This window comes from Ambystoma mexicanum, chromosome 7p (assembly GCF_040938575.1).
Source record: "Ambystoma mexicanum isolate Mex_15411 chromosome 7p, UKY_AmexF1_1, whole genome shotgun sequence".
NCBI classification, from domain to species: Eukaryota; Metazoa; Chordata; class Amphibia; order Caudata; family Ambystomatidae; genus Ambystoma; species Ambystoma mexicanum.
Genome location: NC_090939.1, coordinates 162,374,285 through 162,391,439, shown reverse-complemented (window position 1 = coordinate 162,391,439; position 17,155 = coordinate 162,374,285). Strand labels below are relative to the sequence as shown.

At 50.5% G+C, this 17,155-nt stretch overlaps 1 protein-coding gene and 2 long non-coding RNA genes across 3 annotated transcripts in view; 1 reads left to right on the top strand and 2 right to left on the bottom strand.

Annotated features, from left to right (window-relative positions):
- LOC138525785 (uncharacterized) overlaps positions 1 to 4,949 on the bottom strand; it is a 62,761-nt gene extending 57,812 nt beyond the window's left edge. The window contains exon 1 of the long non-coding RNA XR_011283431.1: positions 4,815 to 4,949. This is a non-coding gene — a long non-coding RNA (uncharacterized lncRNA). The remainder of the gene's footprint in view (positions 1 to 4,814) is intronic.
- Positions 1 to 17,155, top strand: part of LOC138525781 (putative gastrointestinal growth factor xP4) — a 47,285-nt gene that overhangs the window by 29,852 nt on the left and 278 nt on the right. The window contains exons 4-6 of the mRNA XM_069635989.1: positions 857 to 1,000; positions 5,620 to 5,763; positions 6,604 to 6,750. Coding sequence (XP_069492090.1) covers positions 857 to 1,000; positions 5,620 to 5,763; positions 6,604 to 6,746 — 431 coding nt within the window. The 3' untranslated portion in view covers positions 6,747 to 6,750. The remainder of the gene's footprint in view (positions 1 to 856; positions 1,001 to 5,619; positions 5,764 to 6,603; positions 6,751 to 17,155) is intronic.
- Positions 14,389 to 17,155, bottom strand: part of LOC138525783 (uncharacterized) — a 112,229-nt gene continuing 109,462 nt past the window's right edge. The window contains exon 6 of the long non-coding RNA XR_011283428.1: positions 14,389 to 14,484. This is a non-coding gene — a long non-coding RNA (uncharacterized lncRNA). The remainder of the gene's footprint in view (positions 14,485 to 17,155) is intronic.

Here is a 17,155-nt window from a genome sequence, read left to right as displayed (position 1 = left end):
CAAAGCGAAAAGCTGAATTAATCAGGCAAATTCACAAATGAACACATTTGCGCAGGCAAAGTGCTACAGGCAGAATTTGTGATTGCATCCTCATAGAAATTGCATGTGCATGGCGATTCACACAGAATCACGCCGACATCATGCACAATGCACGCCCACTACATGTGTGTGCGCAAGTGGGCCTGATTCATAAAAAAACAAATCACGGGGGGAAACTACTAGAAAAATGTAAGACGGAAAGTTAAAAGAGGAAAGGCATATTTTATCAATATTTCTGTGAAGTTTGGGAGAAACGAACCACTTTCAGGGAAAACATTTTTAAAAACGGGTGCCTTTGTTCCCAATCTGAGTTACTGCAGGAAGGAACCGGAACACATTCCTACGAGAGCCAATGCGTGTCATTTCTTATGGAATCCGCATCCCCGCGTGCCTTTGCTGGTGTGTGCGTGTTGGTGTGTGATGAGTGTCTGTCATTTGCATTCGCGTCGCCATTTCCCCTCCTCCAGTCCCTCAGAGGTCCGTAAAGTCGCAGGCCTGCGGGACTGCACCACGCATCATTACAGCGCAAACTACGGACACGCATTTTCAATGCAACCAGTCACAATAGCTGGTTTCTCTTTTTTTCTGGACCAGGTGCAATTTGCCCAGTAGCAATTTGCAATTTGCTACTTGAAAATAAGGTAACAATGTGAAGGCTATTTGTTTGTCAATTGGTTAAATGATGCCTGTCGGGGACCATCTTTGCAACAGTTAGAAGCATGAAGAGAGGAGCAGACCTTTGCTGGCTTTACAGATGGCTACAGAAATCACAGGCCTCCCTGTTCAGAGATTTACAAATGTACTTTGTTTGAAACAGATAAGAACCAGTGTGTGCTGACACCGACCCAGCGACGAGAGTGCGGCTACAAGGGGATCAGTGCCAAGGAGTGCAACTCAAGGGGCTGCTGCTTCGACTCCAGCATCCCGGAGGTGATCTGGTGCTACTTCTCCAAGGAGCAAGGTATACAGGCGATTCTTCTCCAAGGAGAAAGATATATAGGCGCTACTTCTCCAAGGAGCAAGGTATACAGGCGATTCTTCTCCTAGGAGAAAGATATATAGGTGCTACTTCTCCAAGGAGCAAGGTATATAGGCGCTTCTTCTCCAAGCAGCAAGGTATATAAGTGCTACTTCTCCAAGGAGCAAGGTATATAGGCGCTACTTCTCCAGGGAGCAAGGTATATAGGTGTTTCTTCTCCAAGCAGCAAGGTATATAGGCGCTACGTCTCCAAGGAGCATGGTATATAGGCTCTGATGGAACCTTCTTTAGAAAGTACCGAACTCATAGCGATCAGATTCGTCAGGGGTGCCTGGTCAATGGGCTAGGGACAAACATACCAGAATTGCATTCTGGAACCACAGAACACCTCACATTCTATGATTGCAAAGCGACTGAACACTACTCAGTTCAGTACCTCTATACCATCACATACTGAGTGCACAAGGGACAACTGGTTCCTGGGTTCCCCCTCCTATAAATACAACTAAGCAGACCTTATTCTAGCCAAGACTCTTTGACCTAGCAAGCCCCCATGAGTATAGGACCTGCGTTTGACAATCCCTCCCCCTAACTAACACGCTCACCATTCCACTTTCCACCTTACATTATACACATCAGCTCCCTATCCCCATCCCGAGATGCCTGCTACTTCTCCTTGACCTGCCTCAGACCAGCGACACCCAAACGCTACACTTCTCCGACCAACCTACCCCCTACAGTCCTCCAGCAATTCCCAAGCCCATCCTCACTATGAGGGCAGACCTCACTAGGAATGACCCAGACAAGATGCCCTCGCTTGGGAGCCCATCCCGAATACGCATACCCAAAGGGCCTTGATCACTACCCACCTAGAGACAGATCAGCACAGGAGAAACCAGTTCTTCCAATCCTCCTTCATCAACACATTAGGTTTTGCATTTTGCCACTCCCTCTCCTCTCGCTAACTTCCCTCATCTCTTACAGAACATTGTGCAAAGAGGCAACCACATTAGCAAAGACTGTGCTCTTCAAGATATTGCATTACATCACAACTGCATTTGGGAACTCCTCTAACTGTGCTCATTGTACAATGACTGCTTCAGATCGAAAATGTGTATTCCAAATAAATGCAACACTGGTGGCCATATGGTTTAAGAACCAATGCGGACACACATATATTCCTGCAGTAACGTTGAAGCAAATGCTCAGAGCTTTTCCTTTTTTATTGTATCCATTATTCTAAGGCTTTTGGATCTAGTCAGGCTTTTACTAGTTTTGGTTGTAAAATCGTTTAGTAATTTGATGTGTGGACCTTTCCAGGGATTCTTATTTCTGTAGTTAGATGTTCATAGATGTATCAGAACAGGGAAGTGTTTCTTTGGGAAACCTTTATTATTATCTTTATATATGCTCTTATGTATATTTGTATTTGGGGGTATTTAGTACAAAGCAACATAGCCTGGTACCAGTAATGTGTGGTTAAGAGAGGTTGATGGAAGGGGAGGTTACATGTTATAGTATCTTGGATATCCCACACCAATGGGCTGTACGCAGCTAGGAGTAGAGGGTCCTGAGTGACCCCCTAGACATTGCCTGAAGAGCACTTTCTTAAGTTCCTTTCTGAACTGCAGGAGCAGTGGAGTGGCCCTGATTGAGACAGGGGTGGTGTTCCATAGGCTGGGGCATAGCAAGAGAAGGCCTGTTTCCTGGTTTAGTCTTTGAGTGCCGCTTCATTTTCAAGCCTTCCAGTGGTCTGGTTCCTAGAGGGGAACATCTCCCTTAAGCTTGCAGTTGTTGTGGCTAGCTAGGTTGGTGTTCAGGCAATTGTCTTTGATGATATTGGTTCAACCCAGATGGCGATTCTCTCAACTTCTGGACACTTTTCTTTTAGCAGATCGAGTTACAAAGTATTGCACAGATTATTTTGCTACTATGTTTGACCTCATTCTCACATGGCTAGTAAAATATTTGTTAAGTAGGTATTTGGAGTTTCTTAAAGAGTTTTATATGGTCGTGACTTGGTTTATCTGAAAGCTTACCTGAACACTCCATGTCATCAGGGGCACCGTGCCCCAGTCCTGATCTTTCATCGTTCCATCAGATGTATTTTGGGAGATGTAGTTTTGGGTCATTTTAAATGAAGAGAGTTGACTAAATTAAAGCTAATGCCTAGGACTTGACCAGAGCCCCCAGTAACACGGGGAAAAGGTCCTATGATGTGCAATGTAGGGTGTGTATGTGTTTGGTACTAGCAGTCTCTAATTGGGTACTTCCCTATTTATGTTATCGGGGGACCAGTACAACTGTGGGAAGATTATAAAGTATGTACAAAAAAGAAGTGAATTGGTTACCCCTCCCTTCGTCCACTCTACTGGTATCAGCCAACACCTTTATACTGTGTATAATTATAATTTATCACTGTATAACAACAGTTATTTCAAAATGTATTTACTCAATTCTTAAAACAAAACGTGGGTAAAAAACAGATTTATTTGATTATAGATTATAAACCAAAAAAGTACTGTTTGACTTCTTTTTGTACATCAGAGTCATGTATTTCTGGTAGGGTTAGTACGTGGCTTACATTCTTGTACAACGCACATGGTGTTTTTCAATTGGTCATGCAGAGCAAAAAACAGGCAGACGCCTTATTCTTCAGGACACTTCTTATTTTTAGATAGTGACATTAGAAGACAAAGTCATACAAAGAGTCCTAAGAAAATGTTTTGTTAGAGACCCCGAGAGTCTGGACTCCAAGGTGAATGAGGCTCTTGAGTCAGGCCTCAGAGATGGTCGACATATGTTTCGGCCCCTGTGTCTGTTGGGAGTGGGGGGTACTTGTATTAATCCTGTCTGTGCGGCTATTATCTTCTTTTAGACGGGCCATTCTACCTTAAAGCCACCCTTAAAGGCTTTAGTTCGCTTTTTATGTGTATACTGATTGTTATACCCAGTGGCGGCTGGTGAATATTTAAATTGGAGGGGCTTAAATATTTCCCACAATATGTCAAAGTGACAAAGCAGAGCAAAGGATCCTAAACCAACCAATGGCAGACTGGGACCCCCACCACCCCAGCCCCACCGTCGCCGAGATTTTATTTTAAATAATGGTTTAATATTGTGCCTTTTACATCACACGTTCTATAAAAATGGCATAAAAAGACAGTTTGAAATTGAAATTGTAGGGTCACTCATGAAAAAATCAAGTCGATGCAAGTAACCAACAGTGCGCAGGAGGCTTTCTCAAAGCATATTCATGATGCCTTTGTCCCCAATACATGCCACTATAAAAGCATCTTCACCCTGGCTGTGCCAATACATTTCCATGCTGCCTGCACCAATATATACAAGTATTCCATGTAAGAACAAACTCATGATTGCTATGTACATAATGCCGTTAATGATATCATAATAACACATTTCAATGCTGGTTCTGGCAAAATATGGCAGTATCCCCATGTAAGAACATATCCCTGTTAGCTTTTCCATTAAAAATACCATGCCACAATATGAAAACATGTCCATGCTGGCTGCACCAAGGTAGGCCAGTTGTAAAAACATGCATGCTTGCTTATTAATAGATGCCCATTAAAAATGCCATGTTGAAGTCCCTCTCAATCCCCCTCACCCCTGCACGAACACCGGGAAAAAACACCTGCCAGTACAAACACAAGCACGCAAAAAAGCAACATTCAGATACCTGGTCATTCACACAGAGCATTCATTCGCTCATTCACTCTCGCTTACTTACATATACACAAACACACATACATTAAAGTACACCTCTTAATCTTACCTTCTGCCCCGTCTGTATACTGCTTACCAACAGTGCCTCCCAAAAGAAATCCGGCTCCCGCAGCATGAACAGAAACCAGGATACAAAGAACACTTAGTTGGTTCAAGCTGGCGTGCTTCTGATGCACTACCCCAGGCCGCCTGAGTGTGCAGGGAGGCGCAGGATTGCCCCATACACTCATTCAGAGGTGGAATTCCCCAGCCTGCTCCCTAATGGGCATGCAGGGCTTGGTAAGCAAAACACCCCCAACCTTGCATAGCCCATTGGACATGCACACTGGGGAACAAAACTAATCAAATGCAAGCGTAGATCTTAGATAAATCCTGCTTTTTGCAATGTGCAGTACTATCAACAAATACCATCATGAAATGCTATTTGGCCAACCTCATGCACAAGTATTTAAAAACAATATCAGGTCGCTTAATACATGAACGTTATGTTGGGTCACTGAGACTGGCATATTTCTTTATGTTTTTCATAATACTGCATACTGTCAAAGTGTTTGCCGCTCTGCCCTGAAATATCATCCAAGAAAATTGCAACATTTTGTGAATGAAGAAAACATTGATGACTGCGTGTATCTTCCTTCGTTGCCCGCATGTTGGCGCCGATAGAAACACAGAGGTTGACATTATGAAAGGAGAGTCAGACAATCAGCCAGCCCATATCAGTGACGATTTACAATACACATGTTACATTTCTATGTATCTGTTGAATCTGGTGCGTCCCTTTTTTAGAAGCACGAGTAACCGTTGTGGGTTGTTGTGAAGCGTAGATAAAGCTTCTTCTGTCCTTCCTTTAACAGATAAAAGGCAATGTGCCCTGCAACCGAAACAAAGAACGGACTGCGGGTTCCGAGGCATCGCGGCCGAGGAGTGCTTATCGCGAGGCTGTTGCTATGATTCAAGCCACCCGGAGGAGATCTGGTGCTACTATTCCATAGCACATGGTATGTTGATAATGCCTACTCCAGTAGCGTGCCCAATTCAGTGTTGCATAAGGAGGAAGGGGACATTTCTCGAAGATCTGTTCTAAGACACGTGAGCAATTGTCCAGATAATTAAACATTATAATGTGAGCAGGATACAGAGGGGTACAGAGGAGGGAAGCAGCTGTAGGGGTGGCAGGGAGGAGAGCAACTCACTCCTGTCTAGCCATATAAAAACAGTCACTATGTTGGCATGACAAGTTTTGTTAATTGTCTAGACTGGACTGCATTGCTGCTGCCAGTCTGGTTACATGTCCTTCCTCTTGCATGGCATTTATGATAAAGCAAGCATGATAAGTGTTATTAGGTGGCTACAGTGGTATTTGGTGCAGTCTTGCTATTTTGTACTGTGTTATAACATTTATTACTGGGCATTTATGATAAATCAAGCATGATAAGGGTTATTACTTTGCGAGGCTGACATTTTGTTGCTGCCACTTTAGCTGTTTCTAACTGTAGGATGTCATTTGGTTCTGGTTATTTATGATGAAAGCATGTTAAGTGTTATTCTGTGGCTAGACTGGCATTTGGGTGGTTCCAGTCCCTCCATATTGTACCGTGGTATGGAATTTGTACTGCTGTGCGCACCCATTCACCAAAGGGAACTTTTCAGAAACATTAGCAAAGGTCACCTTTAGCACCCTTGAAAGGCGCTAGCTTTGCTCAGGCTCACTTTTGTCTGGACTTCTGGGAAGTTACTGATGAACCCGCCCTAGAACCTGGTAATTGACACTTTATATGTCTTCGTACAAATGCAACGCAACATTTTTTAATGTGTACACATATTTTGCTTTTTGTCAGTTCTGCGTAAATGTTTAATGAAACCAAGAGAAAGAAAAGAATGTGGTTTTCCAACCATCAGCTCAGAGGAATGCCACAGAAGAGGCTGCTGCTTTGATTCCAGTATCCCCGAAATCCCCTGGTGTTTCCATCACAGAACATGAAATGGTAATGTATTATTCCATCTTTGTGAGTCTTTTACATTGAGGGTGCCTCAGTTATGAGTGCTGTGTGAAACTAGGCAATGCCAAATGTCCTGGCTCTGGTCTTGCTTCTCTTGGTACGTATTATGTGACCAACGGAAGGTATCTCAGTGTGTTCCCAATGTCCTCAGTTCACTAACTGTACATAAACCAATTGATGTTATAGTGGGCTATCAGTACGTGGATATCAACGAAGTTCAGGAGTTCACTCAAAGGAACAATGTATGTGGTTTGTGACATTTATTTCATGTTTTTATTATAATTCACATACGCGGACATTCATTGTTTGTACCAAATCCCAGCCCTGCTTCCCCTCCAGTACCAACTCCTAGCCCTGCTTCCCTCCAATCTTAACTCCCAAACCTGCTTCCCCTCCAGTACCAACTCCCAGCCCTGCTTCCCCTCCAGTACCAACTCTCATGCCTGCTCCCCCCTCCAGTACCATCTCCCAGCCCTGCTTCCCCTCCAGTACCAACTCCCAGCCCTGCTTCCCCTCCAGTCCCAACTCCCATCCCTGCTCCCCCTCCAGTACCATCTCCCAGCCCTGCTTCCCCTCCAGTACCAACTCCCAGCCCTGCTTCCCCTCCAGTACCAACTTCCAGCCCTGCTTCCCCTCCAGTACCAACTCCCAGCACTGCTTCCCCTCCAATACCAACTCCCAGCCCTGCTTCCCCTCCAGTCCCAACTCCCATCCCTGCTCCCCCTCCAGTACCATCTCCCAGCCCTGCTTCCCCTCCAGTACCAACTCCCAGCCCTGCTTCCCCTCCAGTAACAACTCCCAGCCCTGCTTCCCCTCCAGTACCATCTCCCAGCCCTGCTTCCCCTCCGGTACCATCTCCCAGCCCTGCTTCCCCTCCAGTACCATCTCCCAGCCCTGCTTCCCCTCCAGTACCAACTCCCAGCCCTGCTTCCCCTCCAGTACCAACTCCCAGCCCTGCTTCCCCTCCAGTACCAACTCCCAGCCCTGCTTCCCCTCCAGTACCATCTCCCAGCCCTGCTTCCCCTCCAGTACCAACTCCCAGCCCTGCTTCCCCTCCAGTAGCAACTCCCAGCCCTGCTTCCCCTCCAGTACCATCTCCCAGCCCTGCTTCCCCTCCAGTACCAACTCCCAGCCCTGCTTCCCCTTCAGTACCAACTCCCAGCCCTGCTTCCCCTCCAGTACCATCTCCCAGCCCTGCTTCCCCTCCAGTACCACCTCCCTGCCCTGCTTCCCTTCCAGTACCAACTCCTAGCCTTGCTTCCCCTCCAATCTTAACTCCCAAACCTGCTTCCCCTCCAGTACCATCTCCCAGCCCTGCTTCCCCTCCAGTACCATCTCCCAGCCCTGCTACCCCTCCAGTACCAACTCCCAGCCCTGCTTCCCCTCCAGTACCATCTCCCAGCCCTGCTTCCCCTCCAGTCTTAACTCCCAAACCTGCTTCCCCTTCAGTACCAACTCCCAGCCCTGCTTCCCCTCCAGTACCAACTCCCATGCCTGCTCCCCCCTCCAGTACCATCTCCCAGCCCTGCTTCCCCTCCAGTACCAACTCTCAGCCCTGCTTCCCCTCCAGTCCCAACTCCCATCCCTGCTCCCCCTCCAGTACCATCTCCCAGCCCTGCTTCCCCTCCAGTACCAACTGCCAGCCCTGCTTCCCCTCCAGTCGCAACTCCCATCCCTGCTCCCCCTCCAGTACCAACCCCCAGCCCTGCTTCCCCTCCAGTACCAACTCCCAGCCCTGCTTCCCCTCCAGTACCAACTCCCAGCCCCCCTTCCCCTCCATTACCAACTCCCAGCCCTGCTTCCCCTCCAGTCCCAACTCCCATCCCTGCTCCCCCTCCAGTACCATCTCCCAGCCCTGCTTGCCCTCCAGTACCAACTCCCAGCCCTGCTTCCCCTCCAGTAGCAACTCCCAGCCCTGCTTCCCCTCCAGTACCATCTCCCAGCCCTTCTTCCCCTCCAGTACCAACTCCCAGCCCTGCTTCCCCTCCAGTACCATCTCCCAGCCCTGCTTCCCCTCCAGTACCAACTCCCAGCCCTGCTTCCCCTCCAGTACCAACTCCCAGCCCTGCTTCCCCTCCAGTACCAACTCCCAGCGCTGCTTCCCTTCCAGTACCAACCCCCAGCCCTGCTTCCCCTCCAGTCCCAACTCCCATCCCTGCTCCCCCTACAGTACCATCTCCCAGCCTGCTTCCCCTCCAGTACCAACTCCCAGCCCTGCTTCCCCTCCAGTAGCAACTAACAGCCCTGCTTCCCCTCCAGTACCATCTCCCAGCCCTGCTTCCCCTCCAGTACCAACTCCCAGCCCTGCTTCCCCTCCAGTCCCAACTCCCATCCCTGCTCCCCCTCCAGTACCATATCCCAGCACTGCTTCCCCTCCAGTACCAACTCCCAGCCCTGCTTCCCCTCCAGTAGCAACTCCGAGCCCTGCTTCCCCTCCAGTACCAGCTCCCAGCCCTGCTTCCCCTTCAGTACCAATTCCCAGCCCTGCTTCCCCTCCAGTACCATCTCCCAGCCCTGCTTCCCCTCCAGTACCAACTCCCAGCCCTGCTTCCCCCCAGTACCAACTCCCAGCCCTGCTTCCCCTCCAGTAGCAACTCCCATGCCTGCTCCCCACTCCAGTACCATCTCCCAGCCCTGCTTCCCCTCCAGTACCAACTCCCAGCCCTGGTTCCCCTCCAGTCCCAACTCCCATCCCTGCTCCCCCTCCATTACCATCTCCCAGCCCTGCTTCCCCTCCAGTACCAACTGCCAGCCCTGCTTCCCCTCCAGTAGCAACTCCCAGCCCTGCTTCCCCTCCAGTACCATCTCCCAACCCTGCTTCCCCTCCAGTACCAACTCCCAGCCCTGCTTCCCCTCCAGTACCAACTCCAAGCCCTGCTTCCCCTCCAGTACCAACTCCCAGCCCTCCTTCCCCTCCAGTACCAACTCCCAGCCCTGCTTCCCCTCCAGTCCCAACTCCCATCCCTGCTTCCCCTCCAGTACCATCTCCCAGCCCTGCTTCCCCTCCAGTACCAACTCCCAGCCCTGCTTCCCCTCCAGTAGCAACTCCCAGCCCTGCTTCCCCTCCAGTACCATCTCCCAGCCCTGTTTCCCCTCCAGTACCAACTCCCAGACCTGCTTCCCCTCCAGTACCATCTCCCAGCCCTGCTTCCCCCCAGTACCAACTCCCAGCCCTGCTTCCCCTCCAGTACCAACTCCCAGCCCTGCTTCCCCTCCAGTACCAACTCCCAGCCCTGCTTCCCCTCCAGTACCAACTCCCAGCCCTGCTTCCCCTCCAGTCCCAACTTCCATCCCTGCTCCCCCTCCAGTACCATCTCCCAGTCCTGCTTCCCCTCCAGTACCATCTCCCAGCCCTGCTTCCCCTCCAGTACCAACTCCCAGCCCTGCTTCCCCTTCAGTACCAACTCCCAGCCCTGCTTCCCCTCCAGTACCATCTCCCAGCCCTGCTTCCCTTCCAGTACCAACTCCCAGCCCTGCCTCCCTTCCAGTACCAACTCCTAGCCTTGCTTCCCCTCCAATCTTAACTCCCAAACCTGCTTCCCCTCCAGTACCATCTCCCAGCCCTGCTACCCCTCCAGTACCAACTCCCAGCCCTGCTCCCCCTCCAGTACCAACTCCCAGCCCTGCTTCCCCTCCAGTACCAACTCCCAGCCCTGCTTCCCCTCCAGCCTTAACTCCCAAACCTGCTTCCCCTTCAGTACCAACTCCCAGCCCTGCTTCCCCTCCAGTACCAACTCCCATGCCTGCTCCCCCATCCAGTACCATCTCCCAGCCCTGCTTCCCCTCCAGTACCAACTCCCAGCCCTGCTTCCCCTCCAGTCCCAACTCCCATCCCTGCTCCCCCTCCAGTACCATCTCCCAGCCCTGCTTCCCCTCCAGTACCAACTGCCAGCCCTGCTTCCCCTCCAGTACCAACTGCCAGCCCTGCTCCCCCTCCAGTACCATCTCCCAGCCCTGCTTCCCCTCCAGTACCAACCCCCAGCCCTGCTTCCCCTCCAGAACCAACTCCCAGCCCTGCTTCCCCTCCAGTACCAACTCCCAGCCCTCCTTCCCCTCCAGTACCAACTCCCAGCCCTGCTTCCCCTCCAGTCCCAACTCCCATCCCTGCTCCCCCTCCAGTACCATCTCCCAGCCCTGCTTGCCATCCAGTACCAACTCCCAGCCCTGCTTCCCCTCCAGTAGCAACTCCCAGCCCTGCTTCCCCTCCAGTACCATCTCCCAGCCCTTCTTCCCCTCCAGTACCAACTCCCAGCCCTGCTTCCCCTCCAGTACCATCTCCCAGCTCTGCTTCCCCTCCAGTACCAACTCCCAGCCCTGCTTCCCCTCCAGTACCAACTCCCAGCCCTGCTTCCCCTCCAGTACCAACCCCCAGCCCTGCTTCCCCTCCAGTCCCAACTCCCATCCCTGCTCCCCCTACAGTACCATCTCCCAGCCTGCTTCCCCTCCAGTACCAACTCCCATGCCTGCTCCCCCCTCCAGTACCATCTCCCAGCCCTGCTTCCCCTCCAGTACCAACTCCCCGCCCTGCTTCCCCTCCAGTCCCAACTCCCATCCCTGCTCCCCCTCCAGTACCATCTCCCAGCCCAGCTTCCCCTCCAGTACCAACTGCCAGCCCTGCTTCCCTTGCAGTCCCAACTCCCATCCCTGCTCCCCCTCCAGTACCATCTCCCAGCCCTGCTTCCCCTCCAGTACCAACTCCCAGCCCTGCTTCCCCTCCAGTACCAACTCCAAGCCCTGCTTCCCCTCCAGTACCAACTCCCAGCCCTCCTTCCCCTCCAGTACCAACTCCCAGCCCTGCTTCCCCTCCAGTCCCAACTTCCAGCCCTGCTTCCCCTCCAGTCCCAACTCCCATCCCTGCTTCCCCTCCAGTACCATCTCCCAGCCCTGCTTCCCCTCCAGTACCATCTCCCAGCCCTGCTTCCCCCCAGTACCAACTCCCAGCCCTGCTCCCCCTCCAGTACCATCTCCCAGCCCTGCTTCCCCTCCAGTACCAACTCCCAGCCCTGCTTCCCCTCCAGTAGCAACTCCCAGCCCTGCTTCCCCTCCAGTACCATCTCCCAGCCCTGCTTCCCCTTCAGTACCAACTCCCAGCCCTGCTTCCCCTCCAGTACCAACTCCCAGCCCTGCTTCCCCTTCAGTACCAACTCCCAGCCCTGCTTCCCCTCCAGTACCAACTCCCAGCCCTGCTTCCCCTTCAGTACCAACTCCCAGCCCTGCTTCCCCTCCAGTACCAACTCCCAGCCCTGCTTCCCCTCCAGTACCAACTCCCAGCCCTGCTCCCCCTCCAGTACCATCTCCCAGCCCTTCTTCCCCTCCAGTACCAACTCCCAGCCCTGCTTCCCCTCCAGTACCATCTCCCAGCCCTGCTTCCCCTCCAGTACCAACTCCCATCCCTGCTTCCCCTCCAGTACCATCTCCCAGCCCTGCTTCCCCTCCAGTACCATCTCCCAGCCCTGCTTCCCCCCAGTACCAACTGCCAGCCCTGCTTCCCCTCCAGTACCAACTCCCAGCCCTGCTCCCCCTCCAGTACCATCTCCCAGCCCTGCTTCCCCTCCAGTACCAACTCCCAGCCCTGCTTCCCCTCCAGTAGCAACTCCCAGCCCTGCTTCCCCTCCAGTACCATCTCCCAGCCCTGCTTCCCCTCCAGTACCAACTCCCAGCCCTGCTTCCCCTCCAGTACCATCTCCCAGCCCTGCTTCCCCTCCAGTACCAACTCCCAGCCCTGCTCCCCCCCAGTACCAACTCCCAGCCCTGCTTCCCCTCCAGTACCAACTCCCAGCCCTGCTTCCCCTCCAGTGCCAAATGCCCTGCTTCCCCTCCAGTAGCAACTCCCAGCCCTGCTTCCCCTCCAGTACCAACTCCCATCCCTGCTTCCCCTCCAGTACCATCTCCCAGCCCTGCTTCCCCTCCAGTACCATCTCCCAGCCCTGCTTCCCCCCAGTACCAACTCCCAGCCCTGCTTCCCCTCCAGTACCAACTCCCAGCCCTGCTCCCCCTCCAGTACCATCTCCCAGCCCTGCTTCCCCTCCAGTACCAACTCCCAGCCCTGCTTCCCCTCCAGTAGCAACTCCCAGCCCTGCTTCCCCTCCAGTACCATCTCCCAGCCCTGCTTCCCCTCCAGTACCAACTCCTAGCCCTGCTTCCCCTCCAGTACCATCTCCCAGCCCTGCTTCCCCTCCAGTACCAACTCCCAGCCCTGCTCCCCCCCAGTACCAACTCCCAGCCCTGCTTCCCCTCCAGTACCAACTCCCAGCCCTGCTTCCCCTCCAGTGCCAAATGCCCTGCTTCCCCTCCAGTAGCAACTCCCAGCCCTGCTTCCCCTCCAGTACCAACTCCCATCCCTGCTTCCCCTCCAGTACCATCTCCCAGCCCTGCTTCCCCTCCAGTACCATCTCCCAGCCCTGCTTCCCCCCAGTACCAACTCCCAGCCCTGCTTCCCCTCCAGTACCAACTCCCAGCCCTGCTCCCCCTCCAGTACCATCTCCCAGCCCTGCTTCCCCTCCAGTACCAACTCCCAGCCCTGCTTCCCCTCCAGTAGCAACTCCCAGCCCTGCTTCCCCTCCAGTACCATCTCCCAGCCCTGCTTCCCCTCCAGTACCATCTCCCAGCCCTGCTTCCCCTCCAGTACCAACTCCCAGCCCTGCTTCCCCTCCAGTGCCAAATGCCCTGCTTCCCCTCCAGTAGCAACTCCCAGCCCTCCTTCCCCTCCAGTACCAATTCCCAGCCCTGCTTCCCCTTCAGTACCAACTCCCAGCCCTGCTTCCCCTCCAGTACCAACTCCCATGCCTGCTCCCCCATCCAGTACCATCTCCCAGCCCTGCTTCCCCTCCAGTACCAATTCCCAGCCCTCCTTCCCCTCCAGTCCCAACTCCCAGCCCTGCTTCCCCTCCAGCCTTTATTCTCTTTCTCAGTTATCTGAAGTACCTGGTGTACTTGACTCGATATGAAACACCAAAAGTAGAAGAAAAAAATACTCTTGCAGTGATACACAAGAAAAATGTTTTATAGAATCAACAAAAGTCATGCCTAAACAATACTTTATGTTGGCTTTTTGGGCCAATCAGATACTCTCTGTGGTTCTCAACATGCTGTCATAGGAAAGCCACAATACCATATTCTCAACTCTTCCTTTGGTGTCATAAAGTTAATACACTTTGAGAATGCAGCTGCTTCTCAATATTATTCATTCATTGTTTGAATCTAATAAGAATAATTGGTTATACACTGACACTTTAAGTGTCACAGTCTACATCCTATGAGCAACTTGGTGTTAGTGGCATTAACGTTCAGTAACGACCAGACATGCTATGATTATTTTATATGCATGGAATCGTCAGTGATATGAACCGGGCGTACCTTGGATTACGCATCATTTGTTCATACATTCCAGATGACAATGTTAACTAGGGTACGTGGCGGAACACGCATGTTCTAGATACACTGCGCCTCAATCATGCGGCCCAAAATCCTAAAACATATTTATTTGTCAGCCACAACGGATCAGATCCTAGGTTCCAAGCAGCACTCCACTTCATGGTTATACTTCATTTAGATGAACAATCAGACCAAAGTGAGCTTTCAATTCTACTAATTTATTATTGGTTCCTTGAGCCACCACGTGTTTCAATCCATAGCTCTTCTTCAGGGTTCCATACCAAATACCGTAATCATTTTCATTCATATGATTCCAATAGGTCAAGTGTTGTTCGTAACCACGCGCTAATTAGTGATCAAAATTAAACAGACACAAAATCATAAATGAAAATTACAATCACTCATAGGTCAATTATATAGTATCATCATATAAAATCATAAAGATTCCAATGCCATCATAAAGTGAAATGATTTAAGTAAGGCAAACAATCTATAACCTCTGTATGTCTCTTTGTGTTTTGTCCCATTGTGTTTTTGTTTTGGGCCCTTATGCCCGTAGGCTGCCGGCGCAGTATAAATAGATAAATAAAAAAATAGAAAATCAATAACCATGAGACAAAAAAATGTAAGGGAAACATACAAATGGAATGGTTAGTTATGAATAATATTGATTTCCGATTTATAAGAAGCAACAGCATTACCCAGAAAGCTTCCTGGTGCCCCAGCACAAAGGGGAGGTGGACGAAACAGAAAGAGGACATTCAGATGTTTTGGGTGGTTCAGACCTGGCAAAGGTGGGCAACAGCAAATCAGATCAACAATATGAAAGCACAATGTGTGGGAGGTTCATGGCAAGAAGATCCCTGCACTCATGCAATCACCATGGCGAATCAGCATGAAGCCGTGAGTGCAGGCAGCGTGCCGGGCCAATGCACCCCGAGCCACTGGGGAGGGTGGGAGAAGCAGCAGTCATTCCACACCACACAAGACTGGGGTACCCCATCAGGTGACAGGAGAAGCCACTTCGGAGTGGGGAGTCTTAGGCCTCTTTCTAAATTCCGGTCGTCATTCTTCATACTTGATGCACAGAGGTAAGTTGGGGTTCCTAGTCTCCCAATGCAGGGGAGATGTGCCCTGCAAGACGCCTGGGCTTCCCCCACTGTTAGCAGAAACATACGTGTTTTTTGTTAATGGATGGGCCCTTTCTGTAATGAGGCAGACAGACTGAAACCTCTATAATTGAAGAAGGTCAGGGGAATGTACAGTGGTTATCATTTATTCAAAGCTGTCCATTCACCACATTGCGGTCTTCATAGTGACAAACACATGTGCTATGCCTTGCCATGGCATCTTTATGAAAAATGACATACAACTTTCAGTCTTTCATCTTTTCTGTAATCTGTACTGACAAAATTGCATGGAACGAATTACCCGAATCCATTAAAAAAAGAATGTAGTCACATAGTTCTAGAGATCAGCGCCTTGACGGCTTGACGGCTTGGCGCCTTTGGGCTTTGGCGCCATATAAATGGCTTAACATAATATAACAAAATACATGGCAGCGGGTGCACCAAGGTGACACTGAAGAAATTAATTGAGATGTCATTCCTGAACACATGAAACGTATGAAATCCCCTTATATATGAATGATGATAACATAAAATTGAATGAGATCATAGAGAAGCCACTCTTCTACTCACCGTTTTGCACGTGGTTCACTAGTGGGAGCCCCACTAAAGATGTGCTATTATTGCATGCTCTTATCGCAGATGCATCAAAGACAGGAAAAGGGTGGCTGAGTTGCATTTCAAGAAGACAAAATATACAATTACGCAACTAAAAAACAACAAAAAATTCTTGTAACAGCGCCTCAGTGCCCGCGGGCTGTGTGAGTGCTTTAAAAATGCAATGCAAAAAATAAATAAAAATAAATAACACACCAAAAGGCCTCAGGGCGCAGGGCGCACATAAAACAAAGGACAACACAGACAACAATGAGGTCAAGAAAGGGAGACAGGCGGCAACGTTGGCCAAAGAATCTAACCCACTCCCACAGCAAAGAAGAGAGTCTTGATAGTCTTCCTGAAACGGGCCAGGCATGGATTAGACCTAACTGAAAGTGATGGCCCATTCCAAGTATGAGCCGCCAAACGAGCAAAACGAATGCCGCCATGTTGCTTAAGATTATATGGTGGCGCAGTCAGAAGTTGAGGTTCATTAGAACAAAGGACCCTCCAAATGGGGGCTAAACTCAGACGTTCCGTCAGATATCTCAGCGCCAGTCCATTTAAACATTGAAAGGTGAGAGAGTAGGAATTCTTTGTGCGACCAGTAGCCAGTTGTTGCTTCTTCGGCCCATGAACAGCCCTGACTGCTCCATTTTGAATAATTTGGACCCTGCTCATATTGAGCATCGAGGTGCCATCCAATAAGCTGTTACAGTAGTCTATCTTTCAGGATATCAGAGCCGAAGCAACGACAGCTGAATTCTCGATAGACGGATAAGGACGAATATGCCTGAGAAGATTATTGCGAAAGACGATGAGGAGCGTAAATGAGAGACGTGTCTATTGAATGTCATCTGAGACTCAAAGTACACACCAAGTGTCTTCACATAAGGAGATACTACACGCATGAAAGCAAATTAAAGAAAGGCCTGATCAGCAGGGCAGATCTCCGCTCATTACTCCACAGCACACAGCATCATATGAATAGGGAGGAAGAAGGTCAATGAAATAAGATCTACTTTCACTTGTGGATGAAGTAGATTACAAATCCAGAGAAGATGGCCGACAAATGAGTCACTTGGCCTTAACAGCCACGTTCACACTGCACATGGGGGCGATATACACTATAATCTGTCAACACTGGTCAACGCGTGCCATAGGTACCGAGTACATTTATTGTGAAGGTAATGAGTATGAGTGTTCCAAATCTTTAACATATTCTTCTGCTGATGGAAAGTACCTGTTAAATCAAAGTATTCATTGTGAAGTTTGAATGAACAGTCAAGTGT